Source organism: Gigantopelta aegis, chromosome 1 (assembly GCF_016097555.1).
Source record: "Gigantopelta aegis isolate Gae_Host chromosome 1, Gae_host_genome, whole genome shotgun sequence".
NCBI classification, from domain to species: Eukaryota; Metazoa; Mollusca; class Gastropoda; order Neomphalida; family Peltospiridae; genus Gigantopelta; species Gigantopelta aegis.
Window position 1 is genome coordinate 3854967 of NC_054699.1, and position 24064 is coordinate 3879030.

The following is a 24064-nucleotide window of genomic DNA, read 5'->3' on the forward strand; positions in this document are numbered from 1 at the left end:
ATCAGTTCCCAACATTAATAATGTTAACGGTGTGTCACGATTTAAGTTCCATAAAAAAGAGGTATAGCACGCTTAGTTAATGTGGTAAGAAAACAGGGTGTCACATGGTATTAATAGATTTTAGAACGGCATTAATATTTTATACACCTCGAACTTTGACACGGATGTTCCTGATTTGATGCAGGCATAATTTCTACTTTCAGTTTGACCAAACATTTTGTCGATCGTAATGGGAACAAATTAATGGTCATAAACAGTATAAAATGATGTCAGTTAAAAACATATTAAAGATAAATGTCAACAAACTGAACATTGTTACTTGAAAAGTAGTTTTTCATATTTTAAAAACACTAAATCTTCCACATCATTCAGCATTGACGGTAGTCCGAAGGAACGTCGAATACTAATTCATCAAGATAAACGTCTCCAGCACGATATTTATTATTGTGATGTTTATCGCAGGTCCAATAAATGTCAAAATGTTAAAAAAACGGACCGTAGGTGTTTACCTTGGTGAACTAGTCGAATACTAGAATGTGTGGTTCTTCTAATGTGTGGTTAAGAAAAGTGTTGATATAATGTGCACCGTGCACTACACTTGACAGTAAAAACAACAATAAAAGTAACAATATTACACATAATAGAACAATATTATACAAGTCATTGGCGTTACAGATAATGGTTGCCACGATTACTAAATTATATTAACAATCGTGGTTTTCACGAATATTTAAAATGCAGGGGCATGAACTAAAAATGGGGATGGGGGAGGAGATGAGATACCATTTTTGGTTTGTTAATTTTCATTAATGTTAATATAATTTTCACATCACACATAAAGTTAAACATCAAGGTATTTCTTGTTTTTAATTCCTTTTTTTTTTCCCCACAGAAAATGAGATGCTATGGTGGACAGATTTGAAAATATGCATCTGAGAGTTGAGATTTTAACTGCGATCAAAGATTTTGGTTTTGATGTTCCATCACAAGTTGAAGGGAAATCTGTTGTTACATGTATCAAAGGTACAGAGCAGTAAAAGTAGGGTAGTCTAGTACTGACTCTAGTGGTGTTGTTAAACAAAACAAACTTTGAAAACAAAACAAACTTTGTAATAGCTAATACTAAGGATGCACAATATTTTCAATACAATGCTCGAGATTAAATATCTTGGCCAGTATCCCAGTTGGATACTAACATTCCAAAATCTGGTATCCCACCTGAGAATTTAGTATTATATGGCATCCCAGTGGGATACTGGGTTCTTGAAGTCTGGTATCCAAAATTAAATTCTGATATCCCCGGGATATCGGGATACCGTTAATCTCGAACACTGCAATATACCTATATATTATGATTTGAAAGGCAGATAATATGTATTGTGATAACAAACCGTCCTTAAAATAGTGTTGATGCTGTTGTAAATAATATATTATGATACTTATCGCGATACAGGGACCCGGTGTAACAGCCCAAAATGTACCCCCGCCAAACTATACCTGGGGTTAAAGTGGGCTAGCCTGTTTTATACCCCTAACCCTAACCCTCATTTTTTATTACTAACCTGTATACAAAATAAATAAATAATAATAATAATGCTTCAAAAGAAAAGCAACTGAGGTATATTCTGGGCTAGCTTATTTTATACCCCGGGGTATATTCTGGGATAGTCCAGTTTATACCCCGGGTATAGTTTGCCAGGGGGGGGGGGGTACATTTTGGGCTGTTACACCAGTATGGGGATATATCGCGATACAAAAATTTAATACCCATGCCTATTACAGCCAATCCTAGAGCAAAGTAAAAGTTTTGATTTGTTTAACAAAACCTCTAGATAGTAGAACACACTGATTCTTTAATCATCGGCTGTTGGATGTCAAACATATGGTAGTTTTGACATAGTCTTAGAGAGGAAACTTGCTACATTTTCCATTAGTAGCGAGTGATCTACAAATTAATCAACCCAACACATAATCTTTACATAACGATAACACACTCAAAAATATTATTCAAAGCCATATGACCATAATTAAAATGCGTCGAGTGCCTCGTTAAATAAAATATTTGTTTCTTTCTTTAGAAATATTAAACTTGTAATGTGCTGCCATTTGGTATAGGCAGTATATAGTTTATTTGGTATAGGCAGTATATAGTTCATTTGGTATAGGCTGTATATAGTTCATTTGGTATAGGCAGTATATAGTTCATTTGGTATAGGCAGTATACACCGGTAGTTCATTTGGTATAGGCAGTATATACCGGTAGTTCATTTGGTATAGGCAGTATATAGTTCATTTGGTATAGGCAGTATGTAGTTCACTTGGTATAGGCAGTATGTAGTTCATTTGGTATAGGCAGTATGTAGTTCACTTGGTATAGGCAGTATATAGTTCATTTGGTATAGGCAGTATGTAGTTCATTTGGTATAGGCAATATGTAGTTCATTTGGTATAGGCAGTATGTAGTTCATTTGGTGTAGGCAGTATGTAGTTCATTTGGTATAGGCAGTATGTAGTTCATTTGGTATAGGCAGTATGTAGTTCATTTGGTATAGGCAGTATGTAGTTCATTTGGTATAGGCAGTATGTAGTTCATTTGGTATAGGCAGTATGTAGTTCATTTGGTATAGGCAGTATGTAGTTCATTTGGTATAGGCAGTATGTAGTTCATTTGGTATAGGCAGTATATAGTTCATTTGGTATAGGCAGTATGTAGTTCATTTGGTATAGGCAGTATATAGTTCATTTGGTATAGGCAGTATGTAGTTCATTTGGTGTAGGCTGTGTGTAGTTCATTTGGTGTAGGCAGTGTGTAGTTCATTTGGTGTAGGCAGTGTGTAGTTCATTTGGTGTAGGCAGTGTGTAGTTCATTTGGTGTAGGCAGTGTGTAGTTCATTTGGTGTAGGCAGTGTGTAGTTCATTTGGTGTAGGCAGTGTGTAGTTCATTTGGTATAGGCAGTATGTAGTTCATTTGGTATAGGCTGTATGTAGTTCATTTGGTATAGGCAGTATGTAGTTCATTTGGTATAGGCAGTATGTAGTTCATTTGGTATAGGCAGTATGTAGTTCATTTGGTATAGGCAGTATGTAGTTCATTTGGTATAGGCTGTATGTAGTTCATTTGGTATAGGCAGTATGTAGTTCATTTGGTATAGGCAGTATGTAGTTTCCCTAAGAATCTACTGAGTGGCATTTAGCTCCGTCGGTTGAGTGCTCACTTGAGGTGCTCGCGTCGCAGGATCGAACCACCTCGCTGGATCCATTCAGCTGATTGGCTTTTTTCTTGTACCAACCATTGCACCACAAAGGCCATGGTGTGTGCTTTCCTGTATGTGGGAGGAAAGTGCATATTTAAAAGATCCCTTGCTACTAATGGAAAAATCTAGTGGGTTTCCTCTGATGACTATGAGCCAGAATTACCAAATGTTTGACATACAATAGCCGATGATTAATTAATCAATGTGCTCTAGTGGTGTCATTATATAAAACAAACTTCTTCCCTTTGAATTTTTACAGACTTTGTCATGAAAAAACTAAGGGGAGTGATTCATAGCTCCCCTAATTTAAATTTAAGATATTCGGGGCTTACACAAGACTAAATTTTATTTTACCCAATTTTCAGAAATGTGGAGTATAAATTTCCTTGAACATTATTTTAAAAAGTGGCTAATTTAAAGAAAATTTTAGTATTCTAAAACTAAATGTTGTAGTCACTTTGTATAAATTTTACCAAATGGGGGCCGTTCAAATATTACCTAACACTTTTTTTGTCATAATTAGACACTCTCTTCCCCCTCCCCCCCCCCCCGTAATGCTCCATAATGCTAGACCATACACCCCTCAAAATATTATGTAACACTTGGAGACATCCCCACCCACCCCACCATTTCTATTCACAAAAAAATAATGCGATAGATGTAAATTAATTTTAACGTACTGTTTTGAAATCTGGAAAAAAAGCAGATACGTACTTCAACTCAATGTGTAATCCTTATTGTGTGTATGTACATCTAGCTATAACTACATGTGTTAAACATTGTCAGCGTGACAGAGCGTTTATGAATAACAGAAAATTTTACTGATAAATAAAGAGCATAATGCTACATAACATTTGGACCTGCACTCACCCCCATAACGCTACATAACATTTGGACCTGCACCCACCCCCATAATGCTACATAACATTTGGACCAGCACCCACCCCCATAATGCTACATAACATTTGGACCAGCACCCACCCCCATAATGCTACATAACATTTGGACCTGCACCCACCCCCATAATGCTACATAACATTTGGACCTGCACCCACCCCCATAATGCTACATAACATTTGGACCTGCACCCACCCCCATAATGCTACATAACATTTGGACCAGCACCCACCCCCATAATGCTACATAACATTTGGACCTGCACCCACCCCCATAATGCTACATAACATTTGGACCTGCACCCACCCCATAATGCTACATAACATTTGGACCTGCACCCACCCCCATAATGCTACATAACATTTGGACCTGCACCCCCCCATAATGCTACATAACATTTGGACCTGCACTCACCCCCATAACGATGATGATTGGAAAACGGTAAATACAATACCTTTTCGCTGCACAGATAGTACATAATTAAGATGGTTTCAATACAAGATTATTCATAGGATATTGCCTACAAATAAGTTTTTACATAACATAGGATATATTGATTCACCTCTTTGCTCCTTCTGTAAACATGAAATATCAACACTAATACACCTATTTTGGGAATGTACTGACGTTAGGCATATTTGGGAACAATTAAAGCTTTGGATGCAACAAAAACTGGTATAATAATGAACTTTACAAAAGAAAATATAATTTTGGGATTTAAGACGAGTAACAATGATCCTATTAATGTTATTATATTAATAACTAAACAGTTAATATTTAAAAGTCATTTAAAGTGTCTCATCCCAGATTTTACATGGATACAAAAGGAGCTGAGTCTATATTATAATGTAACAAAAAGCGTGGCATTCTCTTGTTGCAATTATGATAAGTTTGTAAAATTCTGGTCTATATGTCACAATTTATTCAAGGATTAATTATATATATGCAGTCAAACGTTGTTATCTCGATGTTGTAGGGAATGAACAAAATGGTCCAAGATTTGAGGTAACTGTGGACTGAGATGAAACTAGCCTGGAATAATGAGTACATAGATCGAGATAACGAGATCCGACTGTATAGATCTTTTTAATTTATAATGTCCATATGTTGTGGGGGGTGGACTTTTTTTCTATATTCTGAATACTGCTTTTAGGACTGTTTAAGGACAAGACTAGTATTGATATTGTTATTAGTATTTTGTGTATACATTTCACATTCATATATTTATTTATAAACATTGGATTTTTATGTAAAGTTATTGTATTAACTGTATGATTATGAATTTTACAAAAAAGTTAAAAAACAACAACAAAAAACATTTGGACCTGCACACACCCACCCCCTTGAGCATTACACAATATTTGAATAGCCCCTTGGTTAATTTGTCAATGGGTAGACTATTTATATCATTTCAACTTATTTTCATGCTTATATCCAATTAAGGTTCAAGCTATCTGGGCTGTCTGTCTAGGACAGTGGGTTAGTTGTTAGTTGGTTAGTGAGAGAGACGATGGTGTAGTTGCCTTACACCTACCCATTGAGCCCTTAAGAACTCGCTCTGGGTTGGAGCCGGTATTGGGCTGTGAACCATGTACCTATCAACCTGTAGTCCGATGGCTTAACCACTGCGCCACCGAGGCTGGTGGCAGACTATTGATTAGATTGATACTATATATATATATATATAAATTCTTATGGTAAGGGGAGATAAAAATTACTCTCTCTGAACTGGTCTCAGGAAGGAAGAAAGAAATGTTTTATTTAACGATGCACTCAACACATTTTATTTACGGTTATATGGAGTCGGACATATGGTTAAAGACCACACAGATATTGAGAGAGAAAACCCGCTGTCGCCACTTCATAGGCTACTCTTTTCAATTAGCAGCAAGGATTCTTTTATATGTACCATCCCACAGACAGGATAACACATACCACGGCCTTTGATATATATACCAGTTGTGGTGCACTGGATGGAGCGAACTGGTCTTAGAGTAGTGATTGTGAGTAAGAGTGGTAACTTAATTTAAATTGTGACGTCTGCTTTGTTAAAAATGGAAAATAAATAGTAAAGTACTTCTTTTTCTTCCCCAGGTGAAAATACAGTTATTCAAGCACCATCTGGTACAGGGAAGACAACTGCGGCTGTCTTAGCATTGCTACAGAATATTGACTACAAAAATGCAAAATGTCAAGCAGTTATTTTGTGTTCTACCCGAGAGCTGGCTTTATCGGTAAATTATTTATTCGATGACCTGTAAAATTTAAATTTAGATAGTGAATAAAACACTGTGATTCTGTAAAGTGGATTAATATTACAATGAGGTTTTTTTTTGCAAAGACTTGCCTTATGCATGTTCATAATGTGTAAATTTTGCTAACAACTGTGTTACTATCTGCATTGAAAATAATAAGTGCATATACGGTTGGGCATAAATGCCACAAAATTTATAGTTTTGTGGGTTTTTGAAAACAAAAACAGTGTTATTTGGTCTGAATTCATAAAGCCTGTTTCTTATAAATGCAGATCTGTGTTTAAGCATGGTAAAATTATGTAGTTAAACAGTTCTTATAGTTGATGCAAGCAATTACTCACACTCGTGCAAAACTATTTCCATGTGGGGAAAAACTACTCCCCTCGTCACACGCCGATATCATTAATATATTTACTCAAAATTACTGTGAACTGTTACACTGGGAGCAATTGTTTTTCTACATAATTTCAGGAGAGCAGTTTCTTGCTCACCATCGATTTTCAAACCATAGGCACTGGTTATACAAGCATGTAAAATGGGTCCATGTTTTTTTGATTTCACCTGATATCACTGAAACATTTCTTCAACCTCCTTTATTCTTTTATCCAATATAAAATTTAAAGCAAAGAAAGAGTATTTATTAACCAGCATTTGAAGAAAGACAATATGCATCGCAGATAAACAGGCATACATGTACAAGGGTGGGTCCAGAATTTAATAGGGGGAGGGAAGCAGAAAATGAGCTGACTGTCTGGCATATTGGTAGCAAATATCAGTGAGTGTAAATGTTGGTAGGGTGCTGATGACAAAAGTTGGGGTTAGAAAAAGTTAAATTTGTTTTGTTTAACGACACCACTAGAGCACATTGATTAATTACTGATCGGCTACTGGATGTCAAACATTTGGTAATTTTGACATGTATTCATCAGAGGAAATTGCTACCTTGATTCAGCAAGGGATCTTTTATATGCACATTTTTACACACAGGACAGCACACACAGTGATACAGGAATGTGACATGCTACAGGGTAGATGAATGATCAAGACCTGTTCCAGAAATGAAGATGATAGGCACTGTCATAAAAGTTAAAAGTTTCTTTTGTTTTAGCACACAGATTTATTAATCATCGGGTGAGAAAGTACATAAAAAAGATCCCTTTCTACTAATGGAAAAATGTAGTAGGTTTCCTCTCTAAGACTATGTGTCAAAATTACCAAATGTTTGACATCCAATAGCCAATAATTAATAAATCAATGTGCTTTAGTGGTGTTATTAAACAAAACAAACTTTAATAGTTTTTTTCACTATCTGCAGGTTCAAGCAGTAGTTACTGGCCTTGGCAAGTATGTTAGAGTAAAGTGCCGCATCTGTGAGGAAACAACACAAGATGGAGGAATACTGGTTGCCAGGACAACCATGATAAATGTTCACGTCATTATTGGAATGCCCTGTCATGTTTTAGAAGCCATTACAAAGAAGGTTATAGGTACGTAAACTCTACAGAAATGCTAATTTTGCTGAATATTTTTAGTGATTCCTACAAAAGAAATGCTTGTAGAAGAAATTGAAATGAATGGGTTTCTTCGACTATCTTCAAACCTGTGGATTGTATGGAAACAGTTGTTTAAGTAGCATATCGGCAAAATCATGGAACTAGAATTATGTTGCCCATTATAATATAACAATGCACTAGGACCGTGTAACTATTTTATGTTCATATTATGTTGTTCAATGACATTGCCATTTTATAATAAGTTTGTTTTGTTTAACGACAACACTAGAGCACATTGATTTTTTAATCATCGGCTATTGGATATCAATCATTTTGACACAGTCATAGTGAGGAAACCCGCTACATTTTTCCATTAGTAGCAAGGGATCTTTTATATTCACCATCCCACAGACATGATAGCACATACCACAACCTTTGATATACCAGTTGTGGTGCACTGGCTGGAGCGAAAAATAGCCTGCCATTTTATAAGATTCATGTATGAATATATTCCAATGAGTTTTGATGATCATAGAGCATAGAAATGAGAAGGTGTTGACTATAAAAATGTGAAACCCTGAGACTTACATCTTAAAAGCACTGACTGCCACATATATGTTTGGAAAAACGTTTTTGTTTAACTAGAGCAAATTTATTTATTAATCATCAATTATTGGATATCAAATATATTTTCTAAATTTCTCTGACACAGAGTTTTAGAGGAAACCCACCACATTTTTCCATTAACAGGACAGCACATACCACAACCTTTGATGTACCATATGTGTGGCACTAGTTGGTATGGGAAAAGACCCAGTCAGAGAATGCGTTCACTGAGGTGGTTCAGTCTTATGACGCATGCATTGTGGTTCAGTCTTATGACGCATGCATGGTGGTTCAATCTTATGATGCATGCATTGTGGTTCAATCTTATGATGCATGCATTGTGGTTCAATCTTATGATGCATGCATTGTGGTTCAATCTTACGACTCATGCATGGTGGTTCAGTCTTATGACGCATGCATGGTGGTTCAGTCTTATGACGCATGCATGGTGGTTCAGTCTTATGACGCATGCATGGTGGTTCAATCTTATGACGCATGCAGGGTGGTTCAATCTTATGACGCATGCATGGTGGTTCAATCTTATGACGCATGCAGGGTGGTTCAATCTTATGATGCATGCAGGGTGGTTCAATCTTATGACACATGCAAGGTGGTTCAATCTTATGACGCATTCAGGGTGGTTCAATCTTATGACGCATGCATGCAAGGTGGTTCAATCTTATGACGCATGCATGCATGGTGGTTCAATCTTATGATGCATGCAGGGTGGTTCAATCTTATGATGCATGCATGGTGGTTCAATCTTATGATGCATGCATGGTGGTTCAATCTTATGATGCATGCATGGTGGTTCAATCTTATGATGCATGCAGGGTGGTTCAATCTTATGATGCATGCATGCATGGTGGTTCAATCTTGTGATGCATGCAGGGTGGTTCAATCTTATGATGCATGCATGCATGGTGGTTCAATCTTGTGATGCATGCAGGGTGGTTCAATCTTATGATGCATGCATGCATGGTGGTTCAATCTTATGATGCATGCAGGGTGGTTCAATCTTATGCATGCATGCAGGGTGGTTCAATCTTATGACGCATGCATGCATGGTGGTTCAATCTTATGATGCATGCATTGTGGTTCAATCTTATGATGCATGCATTGTGGTTCAATCTTATGATGCATGCATGGTGGTTCAATCTTATGATGCATGCATGGTGGTTCAATCTTATGATGCATGCAGGGTGGTTCAATCTTGTGATGCATGCAGGGTGGTTCAATCTTGTGATGCATGCAGGGTGGTTCAATCTTATGATGCATGCATGCATGGTGGTTCAATCTTATGATGCATGCAGGGTGGTTCAATCTTATGATGCATGCAGGGTGGTTCAATCTTATGACGCATGCATGCATGGTGGTTCAGTCTTATGACGCATGCATGGTGGTTCAATCTTATGATGCATGCATTGTGGTTCAATCTTATGATGCATGCATTGTGGTTCAATCTTATGATGCATGCATGGTGGTTCAATCTTATGATGCATGCATGGTGGTTCAATCTTATGATGCATGCAGGGTGGTTCAATCTTGTGATGCATGCAGGGTGGTTCAATCTTATGATGCATGCATGCATGGTGGTTCAATCTTGTGATGCATGCAGGGTGGTTCAATCTTATGATGCATGCAGGGTGGTTCAATCTTGTGATGCATGCAGGGTGGTTCAATCTTATGACACATGCAAGGTGGTTCAATCTTATGACGCATGTATGGTGGTTCAATCTTATGATGCATGCAGGGTGGTTCAATCTTATGATACATGCATGCTTGAGTTGAAGGATCAAATCTCATCAATGGATGCATTCTCTGATCAAGTTTTTTCTCATCCCAGTGCACCACAACTGACTCATCAAAGGCTGCGATATGTACTGTCTTGCCCATAGGAGAATTTTATTAAAAAGATCCCTAGCTGGTAAGTAAATAAAAAAACTAAATTAAAAAACTAAAATAATAAAACTCTTTTTTAAAGTTAAAACAAAATAATAATAAATAAAATAAAATAAACATTAAAAATTAATTTAAAAAGAAGGAATGGTACGAAATAGTGGACTGCTCTGAATTTTGGTTCGGCCTTGGTATGTGTTGTCCTGTTTGTAAGAGAAATGCATATAAAAGGTCCTTTTCTACTAATTGAAAAATGTAGCAGGTTTCCTGAGTTGAATAGCTGCTGATTCAATAATCGATGTGCTCCAGCTCATAAAACTTTTACTTTTTGTCTTCTGCTTCTTTTCGTTCGGTTGACGACTACACGTTGAGGCGGGTCCTAAGTTCAGCCAGCGAACATTTCGCCAACGTTCGCGACCTGTTTGATTGGTTCCCGACGTGGCCATTTGGTTTAACATGAAGCACATAAACCAGTCTGGTGGATGTTTTTCTGTTCAGTCTGGCTGAATGTGCTACAGATGTGACTATGAATGATACTGTCCTCTCTTGGTACTGTACTAATAGAATCTATCACCGTTGTGAGGTATAGATACGGCAATTCCAAGCCGAGGGACAAAATGTTTTTTTGTGAGGGCCAAGGTTTACTGTGGCCCTTACAAAAACCTTTTGTCCCAAGACTTGACATGTTTGGTTGTCTGTTCTCTTCTCCACAGGAGCACATGGAAGTGGGTACTAGCTGGAACCTTTCATGTGTGTTCTGTTTCAGCCTGTGTCCCGTCCTTAGTCAGAACATGATCACCTGTTCATGCCGAGTTAGCTGCAAATCAGTTAGTTTCAGACACCTGTAGAGAGATTTAATATGAGTTTTCATCTCTTCATATGTTACCTAGTTATCCTCTATTTTTGTTATTTAGCTGTTGTGGTTTTTCAGACACTGACTGTGTCAAGATGATGATTTTGGATAATGTGGACCAGATGATATCTCGAGCCATGACGGAACAGATCTGTGACATACACAGACACCTGACGGAGGCGGTTCAAACCATAGCTCTGCTGACCTCGTTGGGTGCGCGTGAATCTGACCTCGTTAGTTGGACAATGTCCGAATCAGTTTTGGTGGATGTTTGTGACAATACGCCATCACTGGAAAATGTCAGACAGTACTATGTTCAAGTGGAACGGGAGGTATGTTTCAGTGGAACGGGAGGTATGTTTCAGTGGAACGGGAGGTATGTTTCAGTGGAACGGGAGGTATGTTCAAGTGGAACGGGAGGTATGTTTCAGTGGAACGGGAGGTATGTTTCAGTGGAACGGGAGGTATGTTTCAGTGGAATGGGAGGTATGTTCAAGTGGAACGGGAGGTATGTTTCAGTGGAATGGGAGGTATGTTTCAGTGGAACGGGAGGTATGTTTCAGTGGAACGGGAGGTATGTTCAAGTGGAACGGGAGGTATGTTTCAGTGGAACGGGAGGTATGTTTCAGTGGAACGGGAGGTATGTTTCAGTGGAACTGGAGGTATGTTCAAGTGGAACGGGAGGTATGTTTCAGTGGAACGGGAGGTATGTTTCAGTGGAACGGGAGGTATGTTTCAGTGGAACGGGAGGTACGTTCAAGTGGAACGGGAGGTACGTTTCAGTGGAACGGGAGGTACGTTTCAGTGGAACGGGAGGTACGTTTCAGTGGAACGGGAGGTATGTTCAAATGGAACGGGAGGTACGTTTCAGTGGAATGGGAGGTATGTTTCAGTGGAACGGGAGGTACGTTTCAGTGGAACGGGAGGTACGTTTCAGGGGTCAAACAAGTTTGAACAACTAACCATTAAGGAAGGAAGGAAATGTTTTATTTAACGATGCACTCAACACATTTTATTTACAGTTATATGGCATCAGACATATAGTTAAGGACCACATAGATATTGAGAGAGGAAACCTGCTGTCGCCACTTCATGGGCTACTCTTTTTAATTAGCAGCAAGGGATCTTTTATATGCACCATCTCACAGACAGAATAGTGCATACCACAGTCTTTGTTACACCAGTTGTGGAGCACTGGCTGGAATGAGAAATAGCCCAATGGGTCCACTGATGGGGATCGATCCTAGACTGACCACGCATCAAGCAAATGTTTGACCACTGGGCTACGTCCCGCCCCTAACTAACCATTAATCCCTATGTAGATGTGTCGGGTGCATATCACCGATTACTAACCACATGGGCAGAGAGAAGTGGGCAGAGACAAGTGGGCAGAGACAAGTGGGCAGAGAGAAGTGATCTTTCCACAGAGAAAGGAAAAAACCCATTTCTTCCCATAGATACGTTTTGACATCATAATCAATGCTTCACTATAGTCGATTAATTTTATGTAAGAATAGTGTCCATGGTGGAAGTCATGTCAACAACTGACTTACATCATGAGCCATACGTACGTCACAGCTATGACGCAGTGCTGCAATTCTGCCTCTTGTTCTCAACTTGCAAACTTATTTTCAACAGTATCGTTCGAAAATCTTTCATAAAATTATAAATATTGACAATGGGTAATAAATAGAATATCCAACTTGCTACTTGGCAATACCCTTTATCTTGTACTTGTGAATGGATGTTGTCCTTCCATCGTCAAAGGCTCGGGAAGAACATCATCAATTCACTTGTGCAAGATAAACGGTATTTCCGCATAGCTCGTTGAGTATTCTCTCATGCAAGACAAACAGTATTGCTGCGTAGCTCGTTGAGTATTCTCTAATTCCTATACTTACCTTTGTTTGACACCTAATAGCCGATGTGTATTTTGGTGCTGGGGTGTTGATAAAAATTAATTCATTCAGGCACAGGTCCGGAGGTCATGTGATGGGGGTGCACACCCCTACCCCAAACTTTAAAGTGCCACCCTCCCAAAATCCAATGCATAATATACAAATATAATGGATTTATTTATTTTTAATTGGGGAAAATGTAGTTAGTCAGCTGAAGGTAGATGGCCTTATGTACTGCATGTCATTTTAAAATGATGGTAAATATGTTCTGTAATGTGGTTAGTCAGCTGAAGGTAGACGGCCTTATGTACTGCATGTCATTTTAAAATGATGGTAAATATGTTCTGTAATGTGGTTAGTCAGCTGAAGGTAGACGGCCTTATGTACTGCATGTCATTTTAAAATGATGGTAAATATGTTCTGTAATGTGGTTAGTCAGCTGAAGGTAGACGGCCTTATGTACTGCATGTCATTTTAAAATGATGGTAAATATGTTCTGTAATGTGGTTAGTCAGCTGAAGGTAGACGGCCTTATGTACTGCATGTCATTTTAAAATGATGGTAAATATGTTCTGTAATGTGGTTAGTCAGCTGAAGGTAGACGGCCTTATGTACTGCATGTCATTTTAAAATGATGGTAAATATGTTCTGTAATGTGGTTAGTCAGCTGAAGGAAGGTAGACGGCCTTATGTACTGCATGTCATTTTAAAATGATGGTAAATATGTTCTGTAATGTGGTTAGTCAGCTGAAGGTAGACGGCCTTATATACTGCATGTCATTTTAAAATGATGGTAAATATGTTCTGTAATGTGGTTAGTCAGCTGAAGGTAGACGGCCTTATGTACTGCATGTCATTTTAAAATGATGGTAAATATGTTCTGTAATGTGGTTAGTCAGCTGAAGGTAGACGGCCTTATGTACTGCATGTCATTTTAAAATGATGGTAAATATGTTCTGTAATGTGGTTAGTCAGCTGAAGGTAGACGGCCTTATGTACTGCATGTCATTTTAAAATGATGGTAAATATGTTCTGTAATGTGGTTAGTCAGCTGAAGGTAGACGGCCTTATGTACTGCATGTCATTTTAAAATGATGGTAAATATGTTCTGTAATGTGGTTAGTCAGCTGAAGGTAGACGGCCTTATGTACTGCATGTCATTTTAAATGATGGTAAATATGTTCTGTAATGTGGTTAGTCAGCTGAAGGTAGACGGCCTTATGTACTGCATGTCATTTTAAAATGATGGTAAATATGTTCTGTAATGTGGTTAGTCAGCTGAAGGTAGACGGCCTTATGTACTGCATGTCATTTTAAAATGATGGTAAATATGTTCTGTAATGTGGTTAGTCAGCTGAAGGTAGACGGCCTTATGTACTGCATGTCATTTTAAAATGATGGTAAATATGTTCTGTAATGTGGTTAGTCAGCTGAAGGTAGATGGCCTTATGTACTGCATGTCATTTTAAAATGATGGTAAATATGTTCTGTAATGTGGTTAGTCAGCTGAAGGTAGACGGCCTTATGTACTGCATGTCATTTTAAAATGATGGTAAATATGTTCTGTAATGTGGTTAGTCAGCTGAAGGTAGACGGCCTTATGTACTGCATGTCATTTTAAAATGATGGTAAATATGTTCTGTAATGTGGTTAGTCAGCTGAAGGTAGACGGCCTTTACTGCATGTCATTTTAAAATGATGGTAAATATGTTCTGTAATGTGGTTAGTCAGCTGAAGGTAGACGGCCTTATGTACTGCATGTCATTTTAAAATGATGGTAAATATGTTCTGTAATGTGGTTAGTCAGCTGAAGGTAGATGGCCTTATGTACTGCATGTTATTTTAAAATGATGGTAAATATGTTCTGTAATGTGGTTAGTCAGCTGAAGGTAGACGGCCTTATGTACTGCATGTCATTTTAAAATGATGGTAAATATGTTCTGTAATGTGGTTAGTCAGCTGAAGGTAGACGGCCTTATGTACTGCATGTCATTTTAAAATGATGGTAAATATGTTCTGTAATGTGGTTAGTCAGCTGAAGGTAGACGGCCTTATGTACTGCATGTCATTTTAAAATGATGGTAAATATGTTCTGTAATGTGGTTAGTCAGCTGAAGGTAGACGGCCTTATGTACTGCATGTCATTTTAAAATGATGGTAAATATGTTCTGTAATGTGGTTAGTCAGCTGAAGGTAGATGGCCTTATGTACTGCATGTTATTTTAAAATGATGGTAAATATGTTCTGTAATGTGGTTAGTTAATATACATTGTTTAGCAGGCATCAGAGTTAAAAGTTCAATTTTGTTTTGTTTAACAACACCACTAGAGCACATTGATTTATTAATCATCGGCTCTTGGATGTCAATTCTGGTAATTCGGACTCGTAGTCATCAAAGGAAACCCACATTTCTCCTAATGCAGCAAAGGATCTTTTATATGCACTTTCCCACAAGCATCAAAGAGACAACATCACCCTCAAGTAATTTTAATTTGTGTCACTGATTTATAGTTGTTGTATCCTATGTATGAGTCATGCAGTATCATGTCCCGGTAATCCATGTAAGTGGTGCCTTAAACTTAATATATGAACCAGAAATGGGTTACACAAACCCAGACTTTGCGAGTGATGGGTGAACAAAACCATTGTTCTTGCAATATTCAGAGGTCTACAGTTTACTCACTGGGAGCATCAGCCATCAACCATCGAGCATCAATCATTGACTATCGACTATTGACCATTGACTATCGACTATTGACCATTGACTATCGACTATTGACCATTGACTATCGACTATTGACCATTGACTATCGACTATTGACCATTGACCATTGACCATTGACCATTGACCATTGACCATTGACTATCGACTATTGACCATTGACTATCGACCATCAACCATCAGTCATCGACCATCGACCATCTACCATCATCATCTATTGTTGCTAACATTTTCTCCATTTCTTTCCAGATGTTTAGGGCGGGACGTAACCTAGTGGTAAAGCACTCTCGCTTGATGTTCGGTTAGTCTAGGATCAAACCCTATTAGGTAACCTAGTGGTAAAGCACTCTCGCTTGATGTTCGGTTAGTCTAGGATCAAACCCTATTAGGTATTTCTCGTTCCAGTCAGTGCACCACAACTGGTATATCAAAGGCCGTGATATGTGCTATACTGTCTGTGGGGTGGTGCACATAAATGATCCCTTGCTTGAAAAATGTAGCGGGTTTCCTTTCTAAGACTATATGTCAGAATTACCAAATGTTTGATATCCAACAGCCGATGATTAATAAATCAATGTGCTTTAGTGGTATTGTTAAACAAAACAAATTTTTTCCAGATATTCCTCCATCTGCTTTCTGCTTTGCTTTACTGGTGTCTTACTCTCCTTAGAAGACCCTCCCTTTCCCAAAGTCAGGACAGTTCCTTTGGCTGATGTTTTCATGACAACCTGGCTATCTGGGCATTATGATATCATAAAACCATCTTAGGCTATGACGTCACTATGACACACTATAGCCAACAACAGTTTTATGATATCATAGTGCTGAGATAGCTTTTAAAATATGAGCCTTTTTTGGATGGGGGTTGTGCTGATGTTTCATTAAAGAAACATTATTTTTCCTGTTTATTCAGTGGATCCTATTTTCAGGAGTGGAAGCTGGAGACATTAACCGATCTACTGGAAACTCTTGGTCCATGTCGTCAGACCGTCGTGTACTGCAACACAAACAGTCAAGTTGATTGGCTGGCTCAGGAAATGAGAGCACGTGATTGGCTGGTAAATGTTTTGGTATGTATGCAGTTCATCTAGCTCTTCTTACCTCAAAGGATTTTGCATGATTGGGCTGTCATTAACATCATGTTCTTTAAATGTACTAAGCTGAAGGATCGATGCATTTTGTATGATTAAATGAAATGTCAGCGGGTTACGAGTCTTATCTGAATTTGACAAAATTTATCCTCTTTTGTATAAAATTTAGGTCTTGAATACATTAGGACTGAAAAATTGAAGCACACATTAAATGTTGAAATGCTGAATGTTTTTAATTTCAAACCTTTCTGAGCTTTTTCCTTTGATTTTTATCGCTTTGCACAAGACTAGAAATCAACATATTGTACCATTTGCAGTGGACCATTCCAGTTTCTTTCCTTTCCCGATTGCCAAAAAATATTGATTATTACTTTCAGTTTAATATACAGTGAAACCGCACTATACCAGGCACCCAGGGAACCAAGTAAAAAGGTCCGGTTTTAAGGCGTATCCGGTTCTGTTCTGTACTGATATTCAAAAGGTCCGGTTTTAAGGCGTATCCGGTTCTGTTCTGTACTGATATTAAAAAGGTCCGGTTTTAAGGCGTATCCGGTTCTGTTCTGTACTGATATTCAAAAGGTCCGGTTTTAAGGCGTATCCGGTTCTGTTCTGTACTGATATTAAAAAGGTCCGGTTTTAAGGCGTATCCAGTTCTGTTCTGTACTGATATTAAAAAGGTCCGGTTTTAAGGCGTATCCGGTTCTGTTCTGTACTGATATTCAAAAAAGAAATCGTGAAAAAATGTCTGGTGTTGAGGGAATACTTGGTTTACATACTGTCCAGTTTGGAGGGTTTCACTGTAATAACAACACATTAATGATTCATGACTTAGCAGTGTTGTCTTTTTAAAGGGACATACCCTAGTTTTTAAAGACTAAGGCTTTTTTTCGAACACTGTATAGATTTCACGAAACGAGTGACAGGATTTTCGCTCAGGTAATACAAGAATCCTGACACAAGTTTTGTCAAAATCAGTATGACTTGCACACAAGTGTAATAATTATACATATTATTATTGTTATTATTATTTTATGAATAACAAGCGCCGTCTCAAAATGTTTCCACCACAACTAGAAGGAGACAATGAAATGACGTCATATTTGACAGGCACTGTCTGGGCTAGGACTGGGGAAGTAACGACATGTTATTACACTTGCTATTACATCATGTTATTACACTTGTTATTACGGTCATGTTATTACACTTGCTATTACATCATGTTATTACACTTGTTATTACATCACGTTATTACACTTGTTATTACACCTGTGCTTTGTATCATGTTTATTACCTCGGTTATGTTGAACCATGTAGATAGTAACTCATTTTAATATCTGTTTTCATTGAGATTGGAGTCCAATAAACCAGATTTAGTATTATCAGTGTCAGTTCATTTTTATTTTGTAGCATGATGGTATGTCTGCTGCTTCCCAGGAGCAAATGAGAACTGATTTTATCAGTGGATCTGTACGACTGTTGGTCACAACGGACACGATGGCATCGGGAAACCATGTTCCAGTCTGTATGAACTACGGCCTCCCGGCAATGGCTGGAGATTACCTGTACAGGTGAGGAGCTGTATTCAAGTGACGGACCCTAGTTTTTAAACACTACGGCACATTTAAAGTGACGGACCTAGTTTTTAAACACTAAGGCACATTTAAAGTGACGGACCCTAGTTTTTAAACACTAAGGCACATTTAAAGTGATGGACCCTAGTTTTTAAACACTACGGAACATTTAAAGTGATGGACCCTAGTTTTTAAACACTAAGGCACATTTAAAGTGACGGACCCTAGTTTTTAAACACTACGGAACATTTAAAGTGATGGACCCTAGTTTTTAAACACTACGACATATTTAAAGTGACGGACCCTAGTTTTTAAACACTACAACATATTTAAAGTGACGGACCCTAGTTTTTAAACACTACGACATATTTAAAGTGACGGACCCTAGTTTTTAAACACTATGACACATTTAAAGTGACAGACCCTAGTTTTTAAACACTACGGAACATTTAAAGTGACGGACCCTAGTTTTTAAACACTATGACATATTTAAAGTGACGGACCCTAGTTTTTAAACACTACGACATATTTAGAGTGACGAACCCTAGTTTTTAAACACTACGACATATTTAAAGTGACGGACCCTAGTTTTTAAACACTACGACATATTTAAAGTGATGGACCCTAGTTTTTAAACACTACGGAACATTTAAAGTGACAGACCCTAGTTTTTAAACACTATGACATATTTAAAGTGACGGACCCTAGTTTTTAAACACTACGACATATTTAAAGTGACGGACCCTAGTTTTTAAACACTACGGCACATTTAAAGTGACAGACCCTAGTTTTTAAACACTACGGAACATTTAAAGTGACGGACCCTAGTTTTTAAACACTATGACATATTTAAAGTGACGGACCCTAGTTTTTAAACACTACGACACATTTAAAGTGACGGACCCTAGTTTTTAAACACTATGACATATTTAAAGTGACGAACCCTAGTTTTTAAACACTATGACACATTTAAAGTGACAGACCCTAGTTTTTAAACACTATTTTAAAGTGACGGACCCTAGTTTTTAAACACTACGACATATTTAAAGTGACGGACCCTAGTTTTTAAACACTATGACACATTTAAAGTGACGGACCCTAGTTTTTAAACACTACGACATATTTAAAGTGACGGACCCTAGTTTTTAAACACTACGACATATTTAAAGTGACGAACCCTAGTTTTTAAACACTACGACACATTTAAAGTGACAGACCCTAGTTTTTAAACACTACGACATATTTAAAGTGACGGACCCTAGTTTTTAAACACTACGACATATTTAAAGTGACGGACCCTAGTTTTTAAACACTACGACATATTTAAAGTGACGGACCCTAGTTTTTAAACACTACGACATATTTAAAGTGACGGACCCTAGTTTTTAAACACTACGGAACATTTAAAGTGACGGACCCTAGTTTTTAAACACTATGACATATTTAAAGTGACGGACCCTAGTTTTTAAACACTATGACATATTTAAAGTGACGAACCCTAGTTTTTAAACACTACGACATATTTAAAGTGACGGACCCTAGTTTTTAAACACTATGACATATTTAAAGTGACGGACCCTAGTTTTTAAACACTACGACATATTTAAAGTGACGGACCCTAGTTTTTAAACACTACGACATATTTAAAGTGACGGACCCTAGTTTTTAAACACTACGACATATTTAAAGTGATGGACCCTAGTTTTTAAACACTACGGAACATTTAAAGTGACAGACCCTAGTTTTTAAACACTATGACATATTTAAAGTGACGGAGCCTAGTTTGTAAACACTACGACATATTTAAAGTGACGGACCCTAGTTTTTAAACACTAAGGCACATTTAAAGTGACAGACCCTAGTTTTTAAACACTACGGAACATTTAAAGTGATGGACCCTAGTTTTTAAACACTATGACATATTTAAAGTGACGGACCCTAGTTTTTAAACACTATGACATATTTAAAGTGACGGACCCTAGTTTTTAAACACTACGGCACATTTAAAGTGACGGACCCTAGTTTTTAAACACTATGACATATTTAAAGTGACGGACCCTAGTTTTTAAACACTACGACACATTTAAAGTGACGGACCCTAGTTTTTAAACACTACGACACATTTAAAGTGACGGACCCTAGTTTTTAAACACTACGACATATTTAAAGTGACAGACCCTAGTTTTTAAACACTACGGAACATTTAAAGTGACGGACCCTAGTTTTTAAACACTACGACATATTTAGAGTGACGGACCCTAGTTTTTAAACACTACGACATATTTAAAGTGATGGACCCTAGTTTTTAAACACTACGGAACATTTAAAGTGACAAACCCTAGTTTTTAAACACTATGACATATTTAAAGTGACGGACCCTAGTTTTTAAACACTACGGCACATTTAAAGTGACGGACCCTAGTTTTTAAACACTACGACAGATTTAAAGTGACGGACCCTAGTTTTTAAACACTACGACATATTTAGAGTGACGAACCCTAGTTTTTAAACACTACGACATATTTAGAGTGACGAACCCTAGTTTTTAAACACTACGGCACATTTAAAGTGACGGACCCTAGTTTTTAAACACTACGACACATTTAAAGTGACGGACCCTAGTTTTTAAACACTACGGCACATTTAAAGTGACGGACCCTAGTTTTCAAACACTACGACACATTTACAGTGACGGACTCTAGTTTTTAAACACTATGACACATTTACAGTGACGGACCCTAGTTTTTAAACACTACGACATATTTAAAGTGATAGACCCTAGTGTTCAAACACTACGACATCTGTCTGTGATAGATGGTGTATATAAAACATCTACGGCACATTTACAGTGAAAAACCCTAGTTTTTTCACTATGACACATTTACAGTGACGGACCCTAGTTTTTAAACACTACGACACATTTACAGTGACGGACCCTAGTTTTTAAACACTACGACACATTTAGAGTGACGGACCCTAGTTTTTAAACACTACGACACATTTACAGTGACGGACTCTAGTTTTTAAACACTATGACATATTTACAGTGACGGACCCTAGTTTTTAAACACTACGACATATTTAAAGTTGCTCCACAACTGGTGTAACAAAGGCCGTGGTATGTGCTATCCTGTCTGTGGGATGGTGTATATAAAAGATCCCTGGCTGCTAATGGAAAAATGTAGCAGCTTTTCTCTGATGACTACAGTTCAGAATTACAAATTTTAGGGGTGGCAAAATCTTGCAGAAAAAACCCCCCAAACCCCCAACCTTCTCGAATTCATCTGGTTATCCCTAAAACTGATGAGCTTTTATTAATTTAATCTACAGTAGTTTCTACATGACTGATTACATGGTATTATTACGGTTTTGGAGGTGGGGGCCATCAAATACGTCTCTGGAACCATTGCTGCTTCACAAAGTTTAATAGTTGGTTTTATTTAACGACAATAATTATTGGTAGCAAATATCAGCGAGTGTAAGTGTTGGTAGGGTGCAGTGTGATGACAAAGGTTGGAGTCGCAAAAGGAAGGAAATGGTTTATTTAATGACGCACTCGACACATTTTAATTATGGTTATATAGGGGTTGGAAAAAGTTAAAATTTGTTTTGTTTAACAAGACCACTAGAGCACATTGATTTATTAATCATCGGCTATTGGCTTTTGAACACTTGGTAATGCGGACTCGTGGTCATCAGAAGCAGAAAGGGATCTTTTTAATGTTCTTTCTTACCCAGGACAGCACATACCATGGCCTTTGTGGTATCAGTCATGGGCCACAAACTAATTTTAGCATTATTCATTGTATTTCCTACCTTGAGATACTATTATATGCACATCTGTGTGCCCATTCAAAGAGGCTGTAATGTGTAATATGTATGTAATATTATTAAACTTTTTCTTTCAGATTTGGCACAACAGATAAAACTGATCGCAGGAGACTAGTGATCAGTTTAATAACAGACGAGGATAGAGAAAAGTTGTCCAGCATTGAACTGTTCTGTAATACATCAATTAATGAACTTCCAGCTAGTGTTACTGATTTAGTGTAGAACCGTAACTGTAACCCTCACGCCAAGCATCCTATTTCATGACAGTACTTTATAAGTACCCTGACGTTGGGATCTAGCTCAGTCGGTCGAGTGCTCGCCTGAGGTGCTTGCGTCATTGGATAAATTCTCACACAGATATTAAGCATCTTTGTGTTGTTTGAACAACTAAGGCTACACCACTCACAGAGAGAGACAAGAGACAAGAGACAGAGAGAGAGACACACACAGATAGAGAGCGAGATAGACAGACAGAGCTATAGAGAGACAGACCTATAAAGAGAGAGAGAGACAGACAGAGCTATAGAGAGAGAGAGAGAGAGACCAAAAGTGAGACAGAGACAGAGAGAGAAATAGACTGTGAGAGTGTTTGATTGATTAGGAGACTAGGATAGGAAGGTTGGCCGAGGTCTTACTGTATTGGATGCTTGGCTGGTTTATACTGCATTTCACACTGTACACTCCCATTTAATTTTCAGTTGATTTTATATAATTGTGACATGCAGTTTTCAAAGAAAACCTGCTAGTTTTCCCAGTAGTAGCACCAGTTGAAAGAGGACATATACAAAGTCCAGTTGTCTTGTGTGAAATAAAACAAAAAATGAACAGAATTTTTATATAAATGTAATCTTTAATATTTTGTTGTAAATAGATAATAGGAAAGTTGAAACAAGTAATTGAAAATACAAATTGTACAAACATGATTGTGTCGTAGTAAACTGTATTAAAGCACTTTTTTCAAACGGGAACAAACAACACACACAGATAATAAAGCCTTGCTGATAGATCTCATAGTAAAAAAAAGTGGGTCATGTATTTTAAAAAAGTGGGTCAGGTATTTAAAAAAAGTGGGTCAGGTATTTAAAAAGTAGGTCAGTTATTCACTGCAGACAATTACCTCTCCTTCCGTGTCTTGCTCAGATAAAAAACAGTTTGATAATCCCTAATAAAAATAAGATAGATTAGAAAAGGAAATAAATGTTTTATTTATTGACATGTAATAACATGTTAAACAGGGCTCCGTTTTATGAAACGATTCTAACATTACCGTGAGTGTTACAAGAGAAGAAAGACTGTAGTGATCTGCAGTGAAAACCACTTATCAAAGACCACTTGCTACAATGTTTATTATTCATGGATGAACAAGTAATCTTCAAGGTTTCATGTTAAATTATCGTGGTCCGACATGTCTGTAAGAAGCCAGTCAAATACACAATAAAATGTAAAAGTAATAATGTGGCTTCCAGGTTTTAATATCGGCCAAGGTAACCTCAGCTATAAAAGTCATCCATTAATAATAAATCATTGGAAATGGTTAAGGCTGAAAAAGAAGAAATGATAACTTAATGCCAAAACAAGAGGCACATACATAAAGAATATAAATATTTTAATTTGGCATTTCTACTGGAACACAATATTTCTGAAATGGAAGAAAAGTTTACATTTGGCAACAAACAATTTTTTTTTACAAAAAT

The 24064-nt window shown here is 37.4% G+C and overlaps 1 protein-coding gene across 2 annotated transcripts; it reads left to right on the forward strand.

Annotated features, from left to right (window-relative positions):
- LOC121369430 (eukaryotic initiation factor 4A-like) lies at positions 1-24064 on the forward strand. 2 transcript variants are annotated; one of them, XM_041494531.1, is made up of 8 exons: positions 1-84; positions 893-1023; positions 6246-6385; positions 7722-7893; positions 11336-11589; positions 16807-16947; positions 18376-18536; positions 22448-24064. In XM_041494531.1, the coding sequence occupies exons 2-8, from the start codon at positions 906-908 to the stop codon at positions 22590-22592; spliced, it is 1131 nt and encodes a 376-aa protein (XP_041350465.1). In that variant the 5' UTR covers positions 1-84; positions 893-905; the 3' UTR covers positions 22593-24064. The 2 variants fall into 2 exon arrangements, with proteins under 2 accessions (XP_041350465.1, XP_041350472.1); XM_041494538.1 differs by lacking the exon at positions 1-84 and having other exon boundaries at positions 217-1023.

Bases quoted from the DNA above. Each gene is read 5' to 3' on its own strand.
- LOC121369430 (XM_041494531.1), top strand. From the start codon at position 906: ATGGTGGACAGATTTGAAAATATGCATCTGAGAGTTGAGATTTTAACT. The intron at 7,894-11,335 runs GTACGTAAACTC...GTGGTTTTTCAG, and splicing joins CATTACAAAGAAGGTTATAG to ACACTGACTGTGTCAAGATG. The intron at 11,590-16,806 runs GTATGTTTCAGT...TCCTATTTTCAG, and splicing joins ATGTTCAAGTGGAACGGGAG to GAGTGGAAGCTGGAGACATT.